Source organism: Eulemur rufifrons, chromosome 21 (assembly GCF_041146395.1).
Source record: "Eulemur rufifrons isolate Redbay chromosome 21, OSU_ERuf_1, whole genome shotgun sequence".
Lineage (NCBI taxonomy): Eukaryota > Metazoa > Chordata > Mammalia > Primates > Lemuridae > Eulemur > Eulemur rufifrons.
In genome coordinates this window covers 13,706,337-13,724,451 of record NC_091003.1, presented here as the reverse complement: position 1 = coordinate 13,724,451, position 18,115 = coordinate 13,706,337, and the positions used below count along the sequence as shown (strand labels likewise).

At 44.4% G+C, this 18,115-nt stretch overlaps 1 protein-coding gene across 1 annotated transcript in view; it reads left to right on the top strand.

Annotated features, from left to right (window-relative positions):
- SPPL3 (signal peptide peptidase like 3) overlaps positions 1-17,893 on the top strand; it is a 115,230-nt gene extending 97,337 nt beyond the window's left edge. Inside the window, exons 4-11 of the mRNA XM_069497191.1 lie at positions 732-851; positions 1,563-1,641; positions 2,740-2,852; positions 13,275-13,381; positions 14,017-14,180; positions 14,894-15,093; positions 15,978-16,087; positions 16,661-17,893. Coding sequence (XP_069353292.1) covers positions 732-851; positions 1,563-1,641; positions 2,740-2,852; positions 13,275-13,381; positions 14,017-14,180; positions 14,894-15,093; positions 15,978-16,087; positions 16,661-16,732 — 965 coding nt within the window. The 3' untranslated portion in view covers positions 16,733-17,893. The remainder of the gene's footprint in view (positions 1-731; positions 852-1,562; positions 1,642-2,739; positions 2,853-13,274; positions 13,382-14,016; positions 14,181-14,893; positions 15,094-15,977; positions 16,088-16,660) is intronic.
- The last annotated feature ends 222 nt before the right edge of the window (positions 17,894-18,115 follow it).

The following is an 18,115-nucleotide window of genomic DNA, read 5'->3' as shown; positions in this document are numbered from 1 at the left end:
TGCCAAATATTAGTGGTTCTTAACCCTGGATGCAAAATAAAATTTTGATGGGGAGTTTTTAGCTGGGCTTAACCCCTAGATTTCACTTTACTTGGTCTGGGTTGGACATGGGCATTGTAATGTTTGTAAAGCTTTCCATGTGATTTCAATGAGCAAACAGCCGAGAACTCCTCTATCCCAAGAGATTGTTTTCCCCCATTCATCTCATTTTCTGGTACCTTAAAATGTTCCCATAAAATAAACTAATTTTTCTGATTTGCTGTTTTCAGCTATGTCTTGTTCTGCCTGTCACCCAAAGTCCATTCTCAATTACTAATAGCAATGAGAAAGAGTGAACACGAATACATGAAATCCACACATGATGAGAAATTATTTTAGTCAGTGGGTTAAGACCACCTCTTTTACCAAACCTATACACAAGGCCACAAATGTAGTCAAATCAACAAATCTGAATTTTTACTACCTCTCAGAGGGAATGGTTAGCACCAGGAGGCAGTAGTTCAATTCAGCAAGTATTTCTTGAGCACCTGCTATAATAAAGGCACTCTGAGGAGAGCAAAGAGCTTGTAATCTCACTGGGACAGAAAGAATCATAGGGCCTGGATAGTCCGTATCTTACATACTAACCCCTAGAACCTTCTGCATTTTAACAAGGTAATAAATATGAAGTGCATGTGCACAGTGCCTGCTGCATAGTAACTTGTTAATGTGTCCCTTTTTCTCTCTTTCAGGCATCCAAACAATTGACTCTACCCAGGCTCTCTTCCTTCCAATTGGAGCATCTGTCTCTCTTCTAGTAATGTTCTTCTTCTTTGACTCAGTTCAAGTAGTTTTTACAATATGTACAGCAGGTAAGTAAGTTTCTCTATTAACATACTATAAGGAAAATTTTTCACCTTTTTTATAATTCAAAAATAAAGATTCGTGCACATGTCCTACAAGGTTTTCTTTATAAATCTGGCTTTTTCTCCTCCCCTCCCCACAACCTCCTCCTTGAACCACTAGATCCACATGTCATCTGTTGAGCCCTGCCGACACAGGCTGAAAGGAAGGCCAGGGACTTGAAAACTCGTGAGCTCTGTGCCACCAGAGCAGTATTGCTTTGGCTGTGGCTCCTTTCCTGGTCGGTTGCCAGAAGGTCCAGTTTGACACAGAGGTCGTTGGCAACCTCTGCCAGTGTTTCTGCAGATAGAAACATGGATAGCTAATTAAGGTGGCTTGACTGCCAGCTCTCTGATGCGTTTTCAAGCTAAGCAGTGATGGAAATGCTGCGAGATTTGTTAGATCATCCCATGGCCTGCTATTTATCTTTTCTTGTTGAGATAGGAGAGAATGAGAAAATTTACCTGTGCCTCCCTCTACTTGAAATTGGGTACCTCTTTTTTTAAGAGGTTATCTGTACAGTACTAAAGGAAGATATTTTTCTTCTCCAGTTAATTATCTATATCTACTTGTCAAGAAAAGTATTTGGGGGAATAACTAAGTTTCTATTAAGTCATGCCTTTTTTCTCATAATTGTTTAAAAAAAATAAAATAATTAACCATACATTTTCTTTCTCTAGTTCTTGCAACGATAGCTTTTGCTTTTCTTCTTCTCCCGATGTGCCAGTATTTAACAAGACCCTGTTCACCTCAGAACAAGTAAGGACTTGGGACTTTCCTCTAAGTTATAAACTTGTATATCTTTTTCTGTCATATTTGATAGATTAGGAGTCTAAATTTCTGGTATTGGCTGGAGCACACAAATGCCAGAAGACTGGGAAGTGAGATATTTGATTTTTAAAACTAGAAGACACAGCTGGGCTTGGTGGCCTGTGCCTGTAGTCCCAGCTACTTGAGAGGCTTAGGCGGGAGGATTGCTCGAGCCCAGGAGTTGGAGGCTACACTGTGCTGTGATCACACTTGTGGATAGCTACTGCACTCCAGCCTGGGCAACATAGTGAGACCCTGTCTCTTAAAACAAACAAACAACAACAAAAAAAAAAAAACTAGAAGGTAATACTTCGTTTTGCACACGTTTTCATGGCAGAGGAAATATAAACAAATCTTAAGAAGTCTGAGTCATTGTGACATGCTTCCTGCATAGATTATTGACAGACGACCAGTTTTCTTTTGAAGGAATGCTTTCATTCCTTTACTGGTGAGTTAATGGACTGTGAGAAGAGTGGCTGAGCTCAGACATTCTTCTTTGCCTTTCATCTTTGGTGACCTAGATGTGCCAGCCACTTGCATTTAATCCCAGTGCTCCTACCTTAACTCCTAAAGCCATGGCTCCATGGAAACCAAATAGAGATGTTGTATGTACTTAGGAAACCAGTCACTGGCAGCTGATTTTCCCAGGAATTAATGATAATCACATAGATTTATCATCTTATAAGTATTTATTCATCTTTGCTAAATGAAATGTTGGCTTTCTTCATTTTGATTTCCTCGTAAGAGTAGAATTGCCCCCATACTTAGCTTCTCCAGAGATTGATATCGTCACTTTAAATTTCTAAATAACCGTGTTGATAATTTGGTCTAAAAAGTACATTATCATATGAATGCAGAAGTATACTTCCTCTGAGCTTTCCTTAGCTTCCCCCAAAGAGGTTTGCATATTTTAGATTTCCAGGTATCTAGGTTTTGCCTGCTATTCTAATCCAGCCATCATGTACTCTGATCATGAAGTACCAGAGGAGAGTTTGGTGACTGAATAAAGCCTGCCCATCAGTCCGATAAATGTTGTCTGTTTTCCAGGATTTCCTTTGGCTGCTGTGGGCGTTTCACTGCTGCTGAGTTACTGTCATTCTCTCTGTCTGTCATGCTTGTCCTCATCTGGGTTCTCACTGGCCATTGGCTTCTCATGGATGGTGAGTAACTAATAAGTGACAAATGGTAATTTCACTTAATATAGTTTGGTAGATAATTTAGTATATTCACAGAGTCGAGCAACCATCACTGCAATCAATTTTAGAGTATTTTCGTCAGCCACCCTCCAAAACCCTCATCCATTCGCAGTCACTCCCCTTGCCTTCCACCGTACCCCACTCCACCCCACCCCAGCCGTCCAGTGTCTGCTTCTGTCTCTGTGGCGTTCTCTATTCTAGACATTTCACATAAATAGAGTCATGTTTATGTGACCTTTTGTGTCTGGCATCTTTCACTTAACATAATATTTTCAAGGTTTATCCATGTTGTGACATGTATCAGGACTTCATGCCTTTTTATGGCTGAATACTATTCTGTTGTATGACTGTACCAATTTTGTTTCTCCATCAGTTTCCACTTTTTGGGCTATTATGAACAATGTTTCTGTGAATATTTGTGTACAAGTTTTTGTGTAGACTATACTTTCTTATATAAATGGGGTTATATTATAATGCACAATATTGTGGAGTATATTATATGTTAATATATAATAATACAGATCATATATAACATGTTACATGTAATCTGGGTTGTATATGATATACAGTATACTTTTTATGTAATGATAAAAATACACATCTATATCATTACCTTGAGGTATATCATATCTTTTTTAATAACTCCAGAGTATTCCATTATGTGTATGTTAACTCTTGCTATATCCTTAGATTGTTTTTAATCTTTTTCTATTGTAAATAACCCTGAGGTAAACATTCTTATTTTGCCTCTTAGTGTACAGGTCAGATTACTTAGTAAAATTTTCTGAGGATGACATCCTAAACATGAAATTGCTGGAACAAAGGGTTTTTGCATTTAAAAATTTTATATCTCTTACTTATACTGCCTTTCAGATAGGCTATAGCAGTTTGTGCTCTGATTTATAGCATGTGAGAATTTTCCTTCATTGATAATGAAGAGACAACAATAGCTCAAATCTATTGAGTGCATTTTATGCATTGGGCACTCTGCTGAGTGTTCTACATTGATTATCTCATTTAATCCTCAAAAAAACCTCTTTGAAGTAGGTACTGTTACTGTTCCTGTTTTCCAGAAGAGAAAACAGAGGTTCAGAAAAGTAACTTGCCTCAGAACCCCTATGTATATTTCACGCTTACTACCAAAATATCTTAGAAGGGCATTTCCAAAAGCCCCCCCGTAATTCCTCTAGTCTTTCCCTGGAGACATTTTTAAACTTTGCTTTATTGAAGACCCTGAAACCTTCTCTCCACTTTCCTTACATACAGTCCTTGCTCTCATTTTCACAGTGTGCTTTCCTAATCTCAAGAAACTTCTAACTACTTGGCCCCACAAAGTCTATTCACCTTCTCTTTGTTTTGGTGGTTCAGAAAGGAAGGAGGTTAAAATATAAAGGTTGTCACTTTTATACTATCTAAGGAACTTTGAAGGAAGGAATTTGAAAACTGGGGATTACAGGTATGGATCGCATCTGTACCTGTTACGCATTCCAAGCAGTGGCAAGGCTACTCCACACCTTGGAAACAGAGCTCTTTGGACACCAGGTCTGCGGGGCCCCTCTGCGCTCTGCCAGGCAGCGTTTCCCTGCAGCCGTGGCGCTGGCCCAGCAGCGATGGCGTTGACATTCTCTGTGGTGTAAGCCCAGAGCCAGGCAGAGTGAGGCTCACCATCGCAGCCTCAAATGCAGGAGCAGCTAAGTTAGGCAAACAGTCTCTCAGTACTGATCTTATAGGATATACATACTTTCTATGACTCATCTTAAGTTTGCTGAGTAGTATTTGATCCATATAGTTTGGGGGAGTTTTTTAGTGGTATTGTTATATTTATAATTTTTAGAAAACAGTTGCATCAAAAACGTGAATTAACTCAAAACCAAGGATGTTCTATTCATGTACAAATTGGATAGAATTTGACAAAAAGGATTGTAAACTGTCTTTTTCTGTGATCCAGAATCAGAATTATATCAACATACCCAGGAAATGTTCAGTGAAAGGGAATTATGTTATTCTTAATAAGGAAGAAATTTTAAACCTTAAAGAAAACTAAAAACTTGTCCTTCTACTTCAAGGAATGTTTTTCCTCATAAGTAATTTTGACCAATACCAAGGATTTAAAATTTATATGTGCCAAGTTAATTAGTAAAAAGCTGTAAGACTCTGAATATTATGAGGAAACAAACTATTGAGTGGATTGCAAGTTCTATAAAATTTTAATCAAAGGTGATATTATAGTGACAGATACTTTTTAAATAAAAATATATTTTTTGCTCAAAAAGACAAAATCATAGAGACAGGAGACAGATCAGTGGTGGTTGCCGGAGGTTATGTGGGGGAGTGAGGTGACTATAAACAGTTGGCACAGGGGACTTTTCTGGGGGGTGATGCAGCTGTTGTGTGTGCCAAGTGTAGTGTGCTGGTGGCTTTGCAGGTCTGTCCCTGTGTTAAAATTCATAGAACTACTACATCTAAAGAAAAACTGTCGATTTTACTGTTTGATAATTTTAAAAATAAAATGTTAAATTTATATTTTTATAAATAGGTAAATTTGTGTATATTTGTTGTCATAGTAGTTATTCAGTGCTTTTTTTTTTAGTGTCTACCAAGCTATTAAAACTGAAAACGGGCTGGGCGTGGTGGCTCACACCTGCAATCCTAGCACTCTGGGAGGCCGAGGCGGGTGGATCGTTTGAGCTCAGGAGTTCGAGACCAGCCTGAGCAAGAGCGAGACCCCGTCTCTACTAAAAATAGAAAGAAATTATATGGACAACTAAAAACATATACGGAAAAAATTAGCTGGGCATGGTGGTGCATGCCCATAGTCCCAGCTACTCGGGAGGCTGAGGCAGGAGGATTGCTTAAGCCCAGGAGTTTGAGGTTGCTGTGAGCTAGGCTGACGCCATGGTACTCTAGTGTGGGCAACAGAGTGAGACTCTATCTCAAAAAAAAAAACAAAAAACTGAAAACAGTTCCTTGAGGTTGCAGACCAAGTTACACTTCAGTTATGCTTACATGCAGACCATTAATGACTCAGGCACGGAAAGCAGACCCAAAATCACCATTGCCTGGTTTGTGCAGTAATTCACCTTTGCTGATGTTGAGGGGTTTGGTCTCTTGTTTTAGAATTCTGTATTGCCTTATAAAAACATGTACTGTAATCATTTGCTTCAGTACTTGAGCACCCACAATGCACATGAGCATTTCTGAAGTGCAGTGGTTAGAATCTTTAAGTGGTTATCAGAACTGTTAAATTTCCCAAATCAAGTATTAGTGCTTTCAGTATTCTTATGATTTGTGTTTGATACTTCAGTGCTTCTGTAAGTTGATGAACAGTAAGCTGAGAAAAAGAAATTACATTCAAGCAAAGTCACACGAGTTGCTTGTCCGGCTTATGGTGAAAGGGCACATGCCTACTTTATATGGACTGGGTATCGTTAAACGTGATAAAGTCATAGGAATGTGCATTAGACTTTTCCCGAGATTAACTCTTGATTTCTATAGAATGATTTGTTAAATAAAAGGGGAGGAGAGGTAAGTAGTACATAAATTGAGCATGTAGGGAATTTTGAAAGAGTTTAATAGAACCCAATTTCTAATTAAAATATGCATTATAGACTACTGAGTCTCGATTATGATAATGATCGGCGTAGAGATAGCAAATACTAGTCCAAATTAAATCTCATGGCTGCTTTTACGATTATATCCCTTCAGTCTTTTCTAGTCCAGTGGCTTCCTGACGAGGAAACAAGCAGCACAGATATTTCTCCTCTACTACTTCTGAACAAAAACTATTTAGAATGCTGGTTAGTTGGTTAAAACCTAAATCAGATTATTTAAATCCATATAAATTGACTGTTTGGATGAATGTGAACTACATATTTTTAAGAGAAACATTTATGATGGTGACTTTAAATGACAGGTTGAGAGGCCACCCCCATAATGATACACATTTAAATCCACCTACACAGATGTTATGTGACATGAGACGATGAAAACTCCAGGTGCTACTGGTTTAGCTAAGTAATATATTGCAGTAATCACCTAAGCAGGACTGATGATTCTCAGTGTTACCAGGCTAAAGTCCATTACTACGAAAAGTAATACTTAAACTGCCTTGAAGTCTCAGTCCTGTGTGGTCTAAGGTTCTCAGTAATCCCACTACTAATTGTTTGGTGGCTTCCTTCCATGTATCTCTTTGTTTATGTGTTCAGACACACACGATACACTATTCACATGTTTTGCTAAGGGTTTTAAGTCCTTACTAAGCTATGGACCCAAAAAAGATGAGATCTCTCTCAAAACAATAAGCAGTGCGTTCTTTATACTCTCAGCTCTACCCTACCCTACATGGCATAGAACAGAAAAAATACCTATCTACTAACAGTATGTCACTAAGAAAAAAGAAAAAGTTGGCATTATAGAAGATGACATTCTTTTACACAGTCATCAGAAACATGCTTTCGAGCAAGTCAGCAGAGTTTTCTTCATCGTACTTCTGTGGACGGGTTGGAATAGGTTTATCAGACTCACGGAAGAATGGAGTAAGCAGCTCTCAGTAAGACATAGTAAAGGGTCTGTTTTACTGTAGGAGTCTTTTCCTGTAGACTGTAGAGTTGTTAGAAAATTGGCCATAAAGGACAAACTATTTTCCCAGTGACCACTATCAGAAGTGGGGCCAGGCACAGTGGCTCAGGCCTGTAATGCCAGGACTGTGGGAGGCCAAGGTGAGAGGATCGCTTGAAGCCAGGAGTTTGAGACTAGCCTGGGCAACATAGCAAGATCCCGTCTCTCCAAAAAAATTAAAAATTAGCAAGGTGTGGTGATATGTACCTGTGGTCCCAGCTACTTGAGAGGCTGAGGCAGGAGGATCTCTTGAGCCCAGGAGTTGAAGGCTGCAGTGAGCTATGACGATGACAGCACTGCACTCCAGCACAGGCACCAGAGCAAGACCCTGTCTCAAAAAAGAAGTACGTTTCCATTGTGAAATTCACATTCTCATTGTGAAATTCACTAAGTAGTTGAAATTTTTGGCTGACTGTTCAGTGAAGCTCCCACATATCCTAATTGGCCCTAACTAGTAGACTTTTACAGTATTTTCTATCATTATTGCAATTTCCCAATATTTACTCGTCTGAGGATCTCTCCTTCCAGTTTGTACTGCTTAAACTGCCTTTGTGGCCAAGGATAGAATTTTTCCTCAATACTGATAGAAAGAGCCTTTGAGCTTTCTAATTGTTTCTCAGACAAGTGTTTGATGTGTTTGACCTGTTTTCTGCTATCACAGTAATGTAGCTTTCTAAACATGGTCTGTGTTGCTCTCTGGCTTGGAAATTATCTTTCCAGACTTTTGCAGAGTGAGAAATCATCTTGTAGGCAGTGATATTTGGTGGTAGGGTTTTTTAAATGAGTGTTTCTTAATTAAAGCCTGTTCTTTGAAGCTAATTTAGAGTGAAAACAGGATGATAAATTATTTTCAGGGCCAGACTAGAAAGTATTAATACTAAGAATGGACTTCAGCCAGGCAAGGTGGCTCACAGGTATAATCCTAGTGCTTTGGGAGGCTGAGGCAGGAGAATCACTTGAGGCCAGGAGTTCAAGACCCCATCTCTACAAAAAATAAGAAAAATTAGCCAGGTGCAGTGGTGTGTGCCTGTAGTCCCAGCTACTCGGGAAGCTGAGGCAGGAAGGAGGATCACGTGAGCCCCAGGCATTTGAGAGTTTGAGGCTGCACTGGACTGTGAGCTGTGATTGCACCCCTGCCCTCCTGCCTGGGTAACAGAGCGAGACCCTGTCTCAAAAAAAAAAAAAAAGGAACAGACTTCAGAGTTTTCTCAAACTGAAATCTAGAGCTGTTGTATCTACTGTAACTCAGTTTCATTTGGCAAATCAACCTTTCAAATTTGGGAAGGCTTGAAAGAATTTGACCAATAGGTGGTGGTATGTTAGCTAAAAGCTGATGAATCTGAGCACACACACCTACTGTTCCAGGCTCGTTGAAGCCAGTGCGGTCTGTATCCCCTTTCTGGGTTCAGGGACTAGCAGTCTTGACAGATGTCCAGTCCAGCCCCCACCCCTGTTTTGTAGCAGTTGCTACTAACCTATGATTAGAAAAGGTTTAATGCCAGAAGTCTAGCGATTTATTTTTTGTTTTAAAATGCTACACTCTAGAGCTTAGTCCACATAAAGCATAGATATCTAGAGCTCTTTTATTTTAGAGCGTGAGCACTGCTTAGAAACCTTACAGGTTATGTAATGCTAGTGTAGAGAACGTTTTAGCTCAGTTTGGTGTCGTCTTTGTCCCTGTCCCTGGTTGTGGAAGACAAGGTGATATAGAGATGTCAATAATAAATTGAAAATAACTATAGCTAAGTGGCTAAGATTAATAAGTTACTTCCCTGACACTGTTGGTTAATTTACATTTAGCCAAAAGCTAAGGTTTGTTGGTAAAGCTAAGGGAAAGAGTCTTGAGTTTCTCAAGCAGCAAAGGAGGAGAGAGCACTTCTCTTCCCTTTGGTCTGGAAAAGCCCTAAGGACGAGGTAAGATTTTTAAAGCGATACTTGAATGAAAGTATGAAGAAAGGCAAACGAGATGAATAACGGAGAGCACGTTTTGAGGATGTGACATGCTTGTGGCAGTATTCATTGGGGTGGGAGTGATAGTCATTCAACATACTTACATTATTAATAAGAACCTTTTCTGAGATAGTCAAAGGGGGATACATTCTGCCTCTTCGTACACAGAACTCAGAATACAGTGGGAGACCTAGAAAAATGGGAAAGAGGGTTGCTCAACACACAGCCCCATTCCGTGTAAGCTGTACCCGCTGCGGTTGTACAACTTTATAATTAACCTCGCTCCGTCACCGAGAAGGGAACCTGGTGACCTTAAGGCAGAAGATGATATGGACAGATAAACGTTTGACAACGGCAGTGGAGAGTAAATGGGAAAGAAAGGGGTGGGGCGAGAACACGCAGGGAAGTAGGGAGCGTGAGGAGGCACGACCAAGGCTGCAGTCGCAGCCCAGGGCAACAGCCCAGGGTGGCTGCAGATTGTGCGTACACGATGAAAGACGGTGATCAGTTGAAAACGAACCCCGAGTTTCTTGTTTGGAAGGCTAGGATAGGATGACATTGTCTGGAGTCGTAGAAAATCTTGTCGCTGAGCAGTTCTCTCTTTTCCATGTTTAGCATAAGATGAATGACAGGCGGCAGGTGGATGCTCAGACCATATGAACTTCAAAGGCTCCTGCAAGTTTAGGATGAACTGACTCTGTGGTGAATTTAATGGAAAGGTTCAGAAAGGAACAAGTCATCTGCATGTGTCACAGAGGCGCTTCCCGCCCGACCCGAGGAGCCTGCCCTTCTGCTGCTCTGTTCGGTTTCCCGGCCCCTCTTCCCTCTTTTGGTGATTGGTGAGATGCAGTGGGACTGACCGTCACTTCCCACACTCTCCTGTCTCTTGACTATTCATCTCAGGCCTTTTGGTGGCTTCCTTTGTTCCCTTGATGCTTTGCATGCCGTGTGTTCACTTGTAAGCCGGTGAACAGACCACCCCAGCCAGTACTGAGACACAGACGCGAGTTTCACCTGTTGTGTGGCCACCAGTTCCGAGCCTCTGCCCCATGGCTTCCCACCCACAGACCACTGTTGTCCCTCAGCCAGCTGGGCTGATCCCTGTCCTGTTTACTGACTCACAACATAGCCAGACCTTTGTCTCCTAAAGATAATGATAAGGGAGAGCCTGTCCTTCAAAAAATGGGCGTGATTTGGCGAGAGCATGGGCTTTGGAGCGTCTCTCAATGCCCAGACGCCGGCTTCGGTCCTCCCCACGCAGCTCCGAGTCCTCCGAGCTTGGCAAAGCCTAACTGACCCTACCTAGGTAACGTGGGTCATTAGGTTTATTTCAAATGACTTGCATTTTTATACATTTACCAGTTCAGTTCTGTTTCTGTAAACTTATTTAAAAAATTAAAGGAGACCCTAGTAGAATGAGCATCCTATATTGTAAAGTCAGGAATTAGGTCTCAACCACATCTCTACAAAATTCACACCGTATTACACCCCATGGAGCTCAGTGAATGATTGATAACGATGATGATACATTTTGTTGTTCCTACTTTTATTACTGTCTTTCCAGCCATTCTCTGTAGTAGGGACAGGCATGCTTTTGTGCTTATGCAATGCTGTGTACACCGTAGGAACTCATGGAATATTAGCTGAGCTGATGTGTCCAGGGTCTGCCAAACTGCTGTATTTATCTACTTTTTTTTTTTTTTTACATATATTGGCAATTTGCCACCAATTCTATTAAAATGATAGATAACTGATAATAAAATATTTTATACTTTCCTTAGATAATTTGAAGTTAATAGACAAATAATACTCATTTAGCAAGTATTTATTAAATGTCTACTCCGTTAAGTGCTACGGACCCACAGAAAGACATGGCTTCTGTCTGCCAGGAATGCACAGTCAGCTGGTGTAGGGAACAAACCCCCTCGTGTATAGATAATCCCAGTCACAGAAAGGATGAATGAGTTGAGAGGTAGTCAGAGTTCTGTGGCATCACGTGGAAGAAACAACTTACTCTGGTTAGGTCAGGACAGACCCTGAGGAAGCTTTCTGACCTGGCACTGTATGAATCAGGATGAATTTTCCAGATGAAGCAGCCAGGGGCGGGTTTTCTGTGTGGAGCATGAAAGAACACGGTGTGTGTTGAGAGGTGGGATCGTGTTTGCGGGGCTGGAGATCAGGCGGCAGGAAGTGCATGTGGAGAGCGTGGGCCACGCAGTGGAGAGTGCCCTCCTGTGTGGGCCTGCAGCGCCTGGCCGGGGAGCTGGACGCTCGTCCCACGTGCAGGAGCCCATGGAAAATTCGTCAGCAGCTGTGTGGCCTAATCAGACGCATGTTTGCAGAAGGCGGGAGAGGTTTGGACCCCAGGGACACCGCCCTGAGCCATGCCCTCAAGGAGCTTCCATGGAGTTGAGGGGAGAATTGGAAAAAAAAGTTATCTAGTGTCTCTTACAGATGTAAAAGAAAAAAATAAGGCAAGGATAGGGAGGAAGTACAATTTTAACACATTGACTGCCACGCCACACTAGAAAAAAAATCTTTTCTTGGGGCCACGTGTTTTGTTACAAAAACAGAATAAAAACTTCGACAACAAAACGATCCTTTCTAATTTAATGAAAAATTTGTTATTTTTTGTTTTATGTGCCCATAGGTATGGTGAATAAAGAGACGTGTGAGTTATATATGCACCACGAGGCCTCGGGCTCAAAACTAGTGTGAGTTAAAATACAACTCACGTGGCAGTTAATGTGTTAAACATAATCACAGGGGCCAGGCCTGGTGGTTCACACCTGTAATCCCAGCACCTTGGGAGGCCAAGGCGGGAGGATTGCTTGAGGCCAGAGGTTTAAGACCGTACATTCCCTAGAAGCCCCTGCTGTCCGTGTGTTGAACTCTGGAGCACTCACTGCTGAGCACTGTTCTCCATAAGTATCCAGAGTTGGGCTTGTCTGACCACCAGTCTTGAACTGTACCTGTGAGAGAGAACGCCTCGTTCAGCTAATGATGTCCTTAGAGGAAAAAGCCAAACACAATAGGGAAACACCAGAAAAATCAAGAAGGTTCTACGTTCTGCAGGACAAATGACTCCAGTCTCCACGAGTCATTAAAAAAGAACTGTGCCAGACTGGAAAAGATTTAAAAGATGTACACAGGTCCTGGATTGCACTCCAGCTTATACAGCCCATCTGTAGAAGATATTTAGGAGTCTATTAGAGAAATTTAACCAAATGAAATGAAAATTCATTGAAATTAAACTGGAGATTGTTGGCTTAAAAAAAATAGATTGTGTGATCTCATTAGATTAAAAATACATACTTAATGTAAAAAATTTTAGGAAGATGTTTAACAGTGGTAATCTCCGGATAGTGGGAATACAATTTTTAAGACTTTTGCTTGACTGCTCTCTAGTTTCCTACCGTGCAGTTAGAGGAGGAACTGCTGGGATGGTGTTTCTGCGCAGTGAACGGGGATGTGATCTAGGGTGTGAGTTAACCCTGTGAAGAGCAGGGACGATGCATCCACTTGGGGAATTCAGGGCACAAGAGCCAGGAGGCCTCGGACTGGTCCGGAACAGAGCGTCTCCCGGGTCTCCAACAGTTGAGCGCTATATACAGCAGGAGAAAAGGAATTGCCCCAAATACCAACAGGTCTAACTGGGCTGAAGTGGGCACTTTGCACCGTGGGGTGTAAGTGTGTGAAGCTAGAGCTTCGGACTGCCTGAGTGTTGAGGGGATTGCAAGCCCTGTTAGGCTGAGCCGCTGGTGGGGAAAGGATGGGCCTGCAGTCCACGTGCTGACTGCTCTCCCTGTCTCCTCCCAGCGCTTGCCATGGGTCTCTGTGTCGCCATGATTGCCTTTGTCCGCCTGCCGAGCCTCAAGGTCTCCTGCCTGCTTCTCTCAGGGCTTCTGATCTATGATGTCTTTTGGGTAAGTTCGCTAGAAGCCCCTGCTGTGTCCAAGTGTTGAACTGAAGCAGTCACTCCTGAGCACTGTTCACCATAAGTATCCAGGGTTGGGCCTGCCTGACCACCAGTCACGCCCTCCAGTCTTGAACCGTACATGTTACAGGGCGCACAGGTTCTTGGGAGGCTGAGGTGGGAGGATCACTTGAGCCCAGGAGTTCGAGGCTGCAGTGCATCATGATCACACCTGTGAATAGCCACTGCACTCCAGCCTGGGCAACAGCATAGTGAGACCCTGTCCCTAAGGAAGAAAAAAGTGCCTAGGCCACGGGCTGCCTGAGCCTTTGTTTGTTGAGATGTGATACAGTGGGTAGTGTGTGTGTGAGGCCGAGGGTGGAAGAGGCAGCGGGCAGACAAGGTTCCCTGCCATGGGACCACAGCCAGTTCCACTGTAGGGACGTGCTCTTCGGGTGTAGAGAGGGTTCAGAAATCTGCGTGTACCCAGGGAGCGCGGAGGTGTTCTTTCTCCTCGCCGCATGCTGAAAAAGCAAGCGCTGACATCGCAGCACTCTGAGGCTCTGCTCTTGGGAACAAAGAGGGCTGATGCTGAAACCGGCGGCTTCCAGCCCCTCTGGTAAAGGCCTCTCTCCAACTCCGCAGGTATTTTTCTCAGCCTACATCTTCAATAGCAACGTCATGGTGAAGGTGGCCACGCAGCCGGCTGACAATCCCCTTGATGTTCTATCCCGGAAGCTCCACCTGGGGCCCAACGTTGGGCGTGATGTTCCTCGCCTGTCTCTGCCTGGAAAGCTGGTCTTCCCGAGGTAGGACTGGCGTGCCAGACCCCATCCTGTGACGGGGGTCACGCTGCCTTCCTGTGCCTGTCTGTTCCCTGCCTTGGTCAGTGTGTCTTTTGTCATCAACATTCTAGTCCTAAACTGGAGAGGGTTGCATTGTACACAGGAAATGAGGACTAGAATATTAATTTTCCAAAATCTATCACTAAGTGATCCAGGTGCTGTGTTTTATCATTGATTGTTTCCAAATGCCCATATCTTATGCTATTTCTACTGTTTAAAGTTGGCTGGAGGGAATTAACAGGAGAATCTGGTTCTTTTTTACTTCTAAGACATTTGTAAAAATATGTTCTAATGGTAAAATTATACAGCTCCTGGTACTATAATCTTGGCAAAATTAATGTGCTGCTTTAATCTTCTGTGTCTAGTGGCAGTCGGGTGCTTATTTGAGGTCTCTCTGACCAGTGAATGCGTCACAGCAATGAATTGCTTGACGTGCCCAAGGGCCGCGTGCTGAGGCAGTCACTTGCTAGGCGCCCTCCTGAAGCACGGAGGGGCCAGATTGGAGACCTCCGCTGACAGTACTCTCGGGGCTTTTAATCTCTAAACTCTTAAAAGCCAGTGTTGGTTCAGCCAGCAGAGATTTCCATCTGCCTTCTTAAAAAGCACAGACGTGGCACAGAGGAGGGGAAACTGGACTGCAGAGTGTGTCGTCCCTAACCTCTGAAACTGTGTTCCAGCTCCACCGGCAGTCACTTCTCCATGTTGGGCATTGGGGACATCGTGATGCCTGGTCTCCTGCTGTGCTTTGTCCTTCGCTATGACAACTACAAGAAGCAAGCCAGCGGGGACTCCTGTGGTGCCTCCGGACCCGCCAACATCTCTGGGCGCATGCAGAAGGTCTCCTACTTTCACTGCACCCTCATCGGGTACTTTGTAGGTAAGAAAGAACCGGAGAGACTGCAGGTGACCCTCCCTGGCGGTCCTCCAACTCTGGGAGTGACATCAGGTCTTCTGGCTACAGACGTTGGAAGGGGAGCACTAACTCTGGTGGTTGTACTAGACAACCAAAAAGAAACCTTCTGGCCCACAAAGTGACAGATGCTCTCCGAACTGGATAGCCCAGTTCCCTGTCCAGCAGGACTTCTGAAGGACATTGTAGGAAAAGCATGGTCAGTCCTCAAAGCCAGGGACATACCACACAATGCAGTGATTAGTCTCCACTGAAATCTTCTGCCGAGTTTAATGACTGTCGTGTTTATTTCCTCCTTTATTCAACAGATATTTATTTTCATTAGTACTAACATTTCTGTCACCTCTGGCTTATTCTCCCTAGGCTGGGAGCAGCGGGCCCTGCTCACCTCCGTGCCCCTTCACTCACCCCGTAGCATTTCAGTCCAGAAGCTCAGAGGGGCGAGGCAGGTGGCACTGTCCCCATTAGACAGATGAGCAGAGGCTCCAGGAGGCGAAATGCCTGAACCAGGGGGACGTAGCTGTCGTAAGTGGCAGGGTTGGAACTGGAACCCAGGTCCTTGCCTCCAAGTGCAGCATCACACACCACAGGAGATGGGGGCTGGAGGGAGGGTTTGAGCCCAGGAACCTGAGCGTGGGGTGGGCCTTGGGGGGCCAGTCCCGGGTCCTTGCAGCTTGGCTTGTTCAAGCTGCGCTGTTCACATTGCTTTAACTGCTCAGGCTGGGCGTTTCACACCCCACCCGCAGGATGGAGTATGTCCCATTAGATCTGCGCCATCTGAGGACTTTGCCCAACAGCGGCCGGGGGCCGGGGCTTCCCTGTCCCTCTGACGAACGCCTCTCCCCTCACAGGTCTGCTCACTGCTACGGTGGCCTCGCGCATCCACCGGGCCGCCCAGCCTGCCCTTCTCTATCTGGTGCCGTTCACCTTATTGCCGCTCCTCACCATGGCCTATTTAAAGGTGAGAGGAAAAAGGGGGGAAAGGTGAGGCCTGTCAGCAGACTCCGCAGGTCCCTGCGGCCACTGGGGGACGATGCTAATGAGCTAGGCCACTGCGCCCCCTGCCACCTGGTCGTGCAGTAATTAACCAAAAGCCCCAGCGCCCAGCTGTGGGGACTTCCTGCTTCTCTCAAAGGCAGGGTCCTCCCGCCGCCTCACAGCTTTTACACTTTAAGTTAGGCAGTGATGGAGAGAGACTGGCTCGCACTGAGGCCGTGTGTTTGGGGAGACCCTTGTCGTGCCCGATTTGTTTATCATCCCCAGACACAGGTTACTTTACTTGCCCAGATCGTCCGACTCACAAGGATAGAACTTACTCAGGATAGAGTTAGGAATCCCTTGCTCGGGGCCCGCGAGCTTCTCGTCTGAGGAGCCCCCCTGACAACGGTGGGTTACCTTCCCGTGAGTAACACTGGAATGCTCCTCGATCCTCCCACGGCAGCACTGTGATCTGAGACCAAGAATCAGAGCAGACCAGTAGCTGTGTGCGCCTCATGTTTAAATCTGTAACTTAGTGAAGTCCCTCCTTTCCCAGGGCGACCTCCGGCGGATGTGGTCCGAGCCGTTCCACTCCAAGGCCAGCAGCTCGCGCTTCCTGGAAGTATGATGGATCCCACGGAAAGTGACCAGAGTGGCCGTCGTAGTCCTTTCTCTCAACTCGTGGTTTCGTTTTCTCTTAGAGCTGGCCTGGCACTCAGAGACGTACCTGTGTAAGGGACTGCGTGTGACTGGATTTTGCGTTTAAAGGGAGCTCGTTTGCAGGAGGGAGACGCGGAGCCCAGTTGGGTTCCTGCTCTTCTTGCGGCTGTAGACGCAGAGCCTCTTCCGGAAGGGACAGCTCTCCCCGGCGCTCCTTCCTCCCCGGTTTTTACGGATCTGCCCCAGACTCTGCACCAGACTGTCACCTTGCAGGGGAGAGGGAGATTTGACTGTCTAAAAACTGAAAACGGCAAGGAGTCGTTCTAGAACTTTTGAACACTAAAAGGATCTAAAAAAGTTAGCAAACCGAAGTTTCTTCAATGAACCCTCGAGAACTTTGGGACCAGTTTCCTGTGGGGGACTCAGTTTCAGAGAACTGGGACAGAAGCTCTTCTGTCATTATATTCTTCTTTCCTTTTTTTGGATTTATTAAATATTTTCTGTGGTGTGAAGTGACTTATTAAATCCACAGACATTGAGTGACTTCTTACAACATCCGCATCAGAATCTGTTGTAATGAGTTCATGTCCACCCAGCTGTCGTGTTGGCAGTGAACAAGGGCACGGTTTTATACATACGTACATACACGCACACACACACATAGGTATCTATGAATAAACAAATTAAAACCTGCTAAGATCACGCTGTGTAGCAGACGGGCTTGCCGTCGTTCTGAGCATGTCGAGCAGTTACTGTGGCTTCCTTGTATCTGGACGAGCTGCCGTCTTTCCCCTCCACAACCGGCCCGGGGTCGCGGAACAGTGTAGCGATGGTGCCGACAGCCGCGCGGACTTCGGGAGACTGACCTGGTTTGAGCAGTACAGCAAATTAGGGACGAACAGTGGAACCCTTTTGGCCCTTTTTCTCTTCTTACAGCCTTCTCCCTTGCAGGGTTTTTAGCGGTTTCTTCCTGAACCAGTGCATGTATTATAGCAGCAGGTGTCTTTGTGCTTTCTGATCATAGTAATGTACTCCTTGTAAATACATTTTTCTATTTTCTATTTTTTTGTATTTTTTTTTTTGACATTTTGTTTCATTGGTGTGCTGTATTTTCCATGCCCTCACTCCTTTAAGAAAAAAAAAAAAAAAAAAGGAAAAAAGCAACACAATCCTGTCCTTGCTGTTGTGATTATAGTCTTGGTTTACCTGTGGTGACAACTGGGTGTTGGGGACAAATGTCAAAGGCCCCTCTGAGCCGGGCCCTAAATTCCAGGAACTGGGCAGTCACAGGCGGCTCTGTCCGGTTGGGATCCGGCCCGTGCTGCGGTCTCCGCTGCAGCGCGCCACGTTC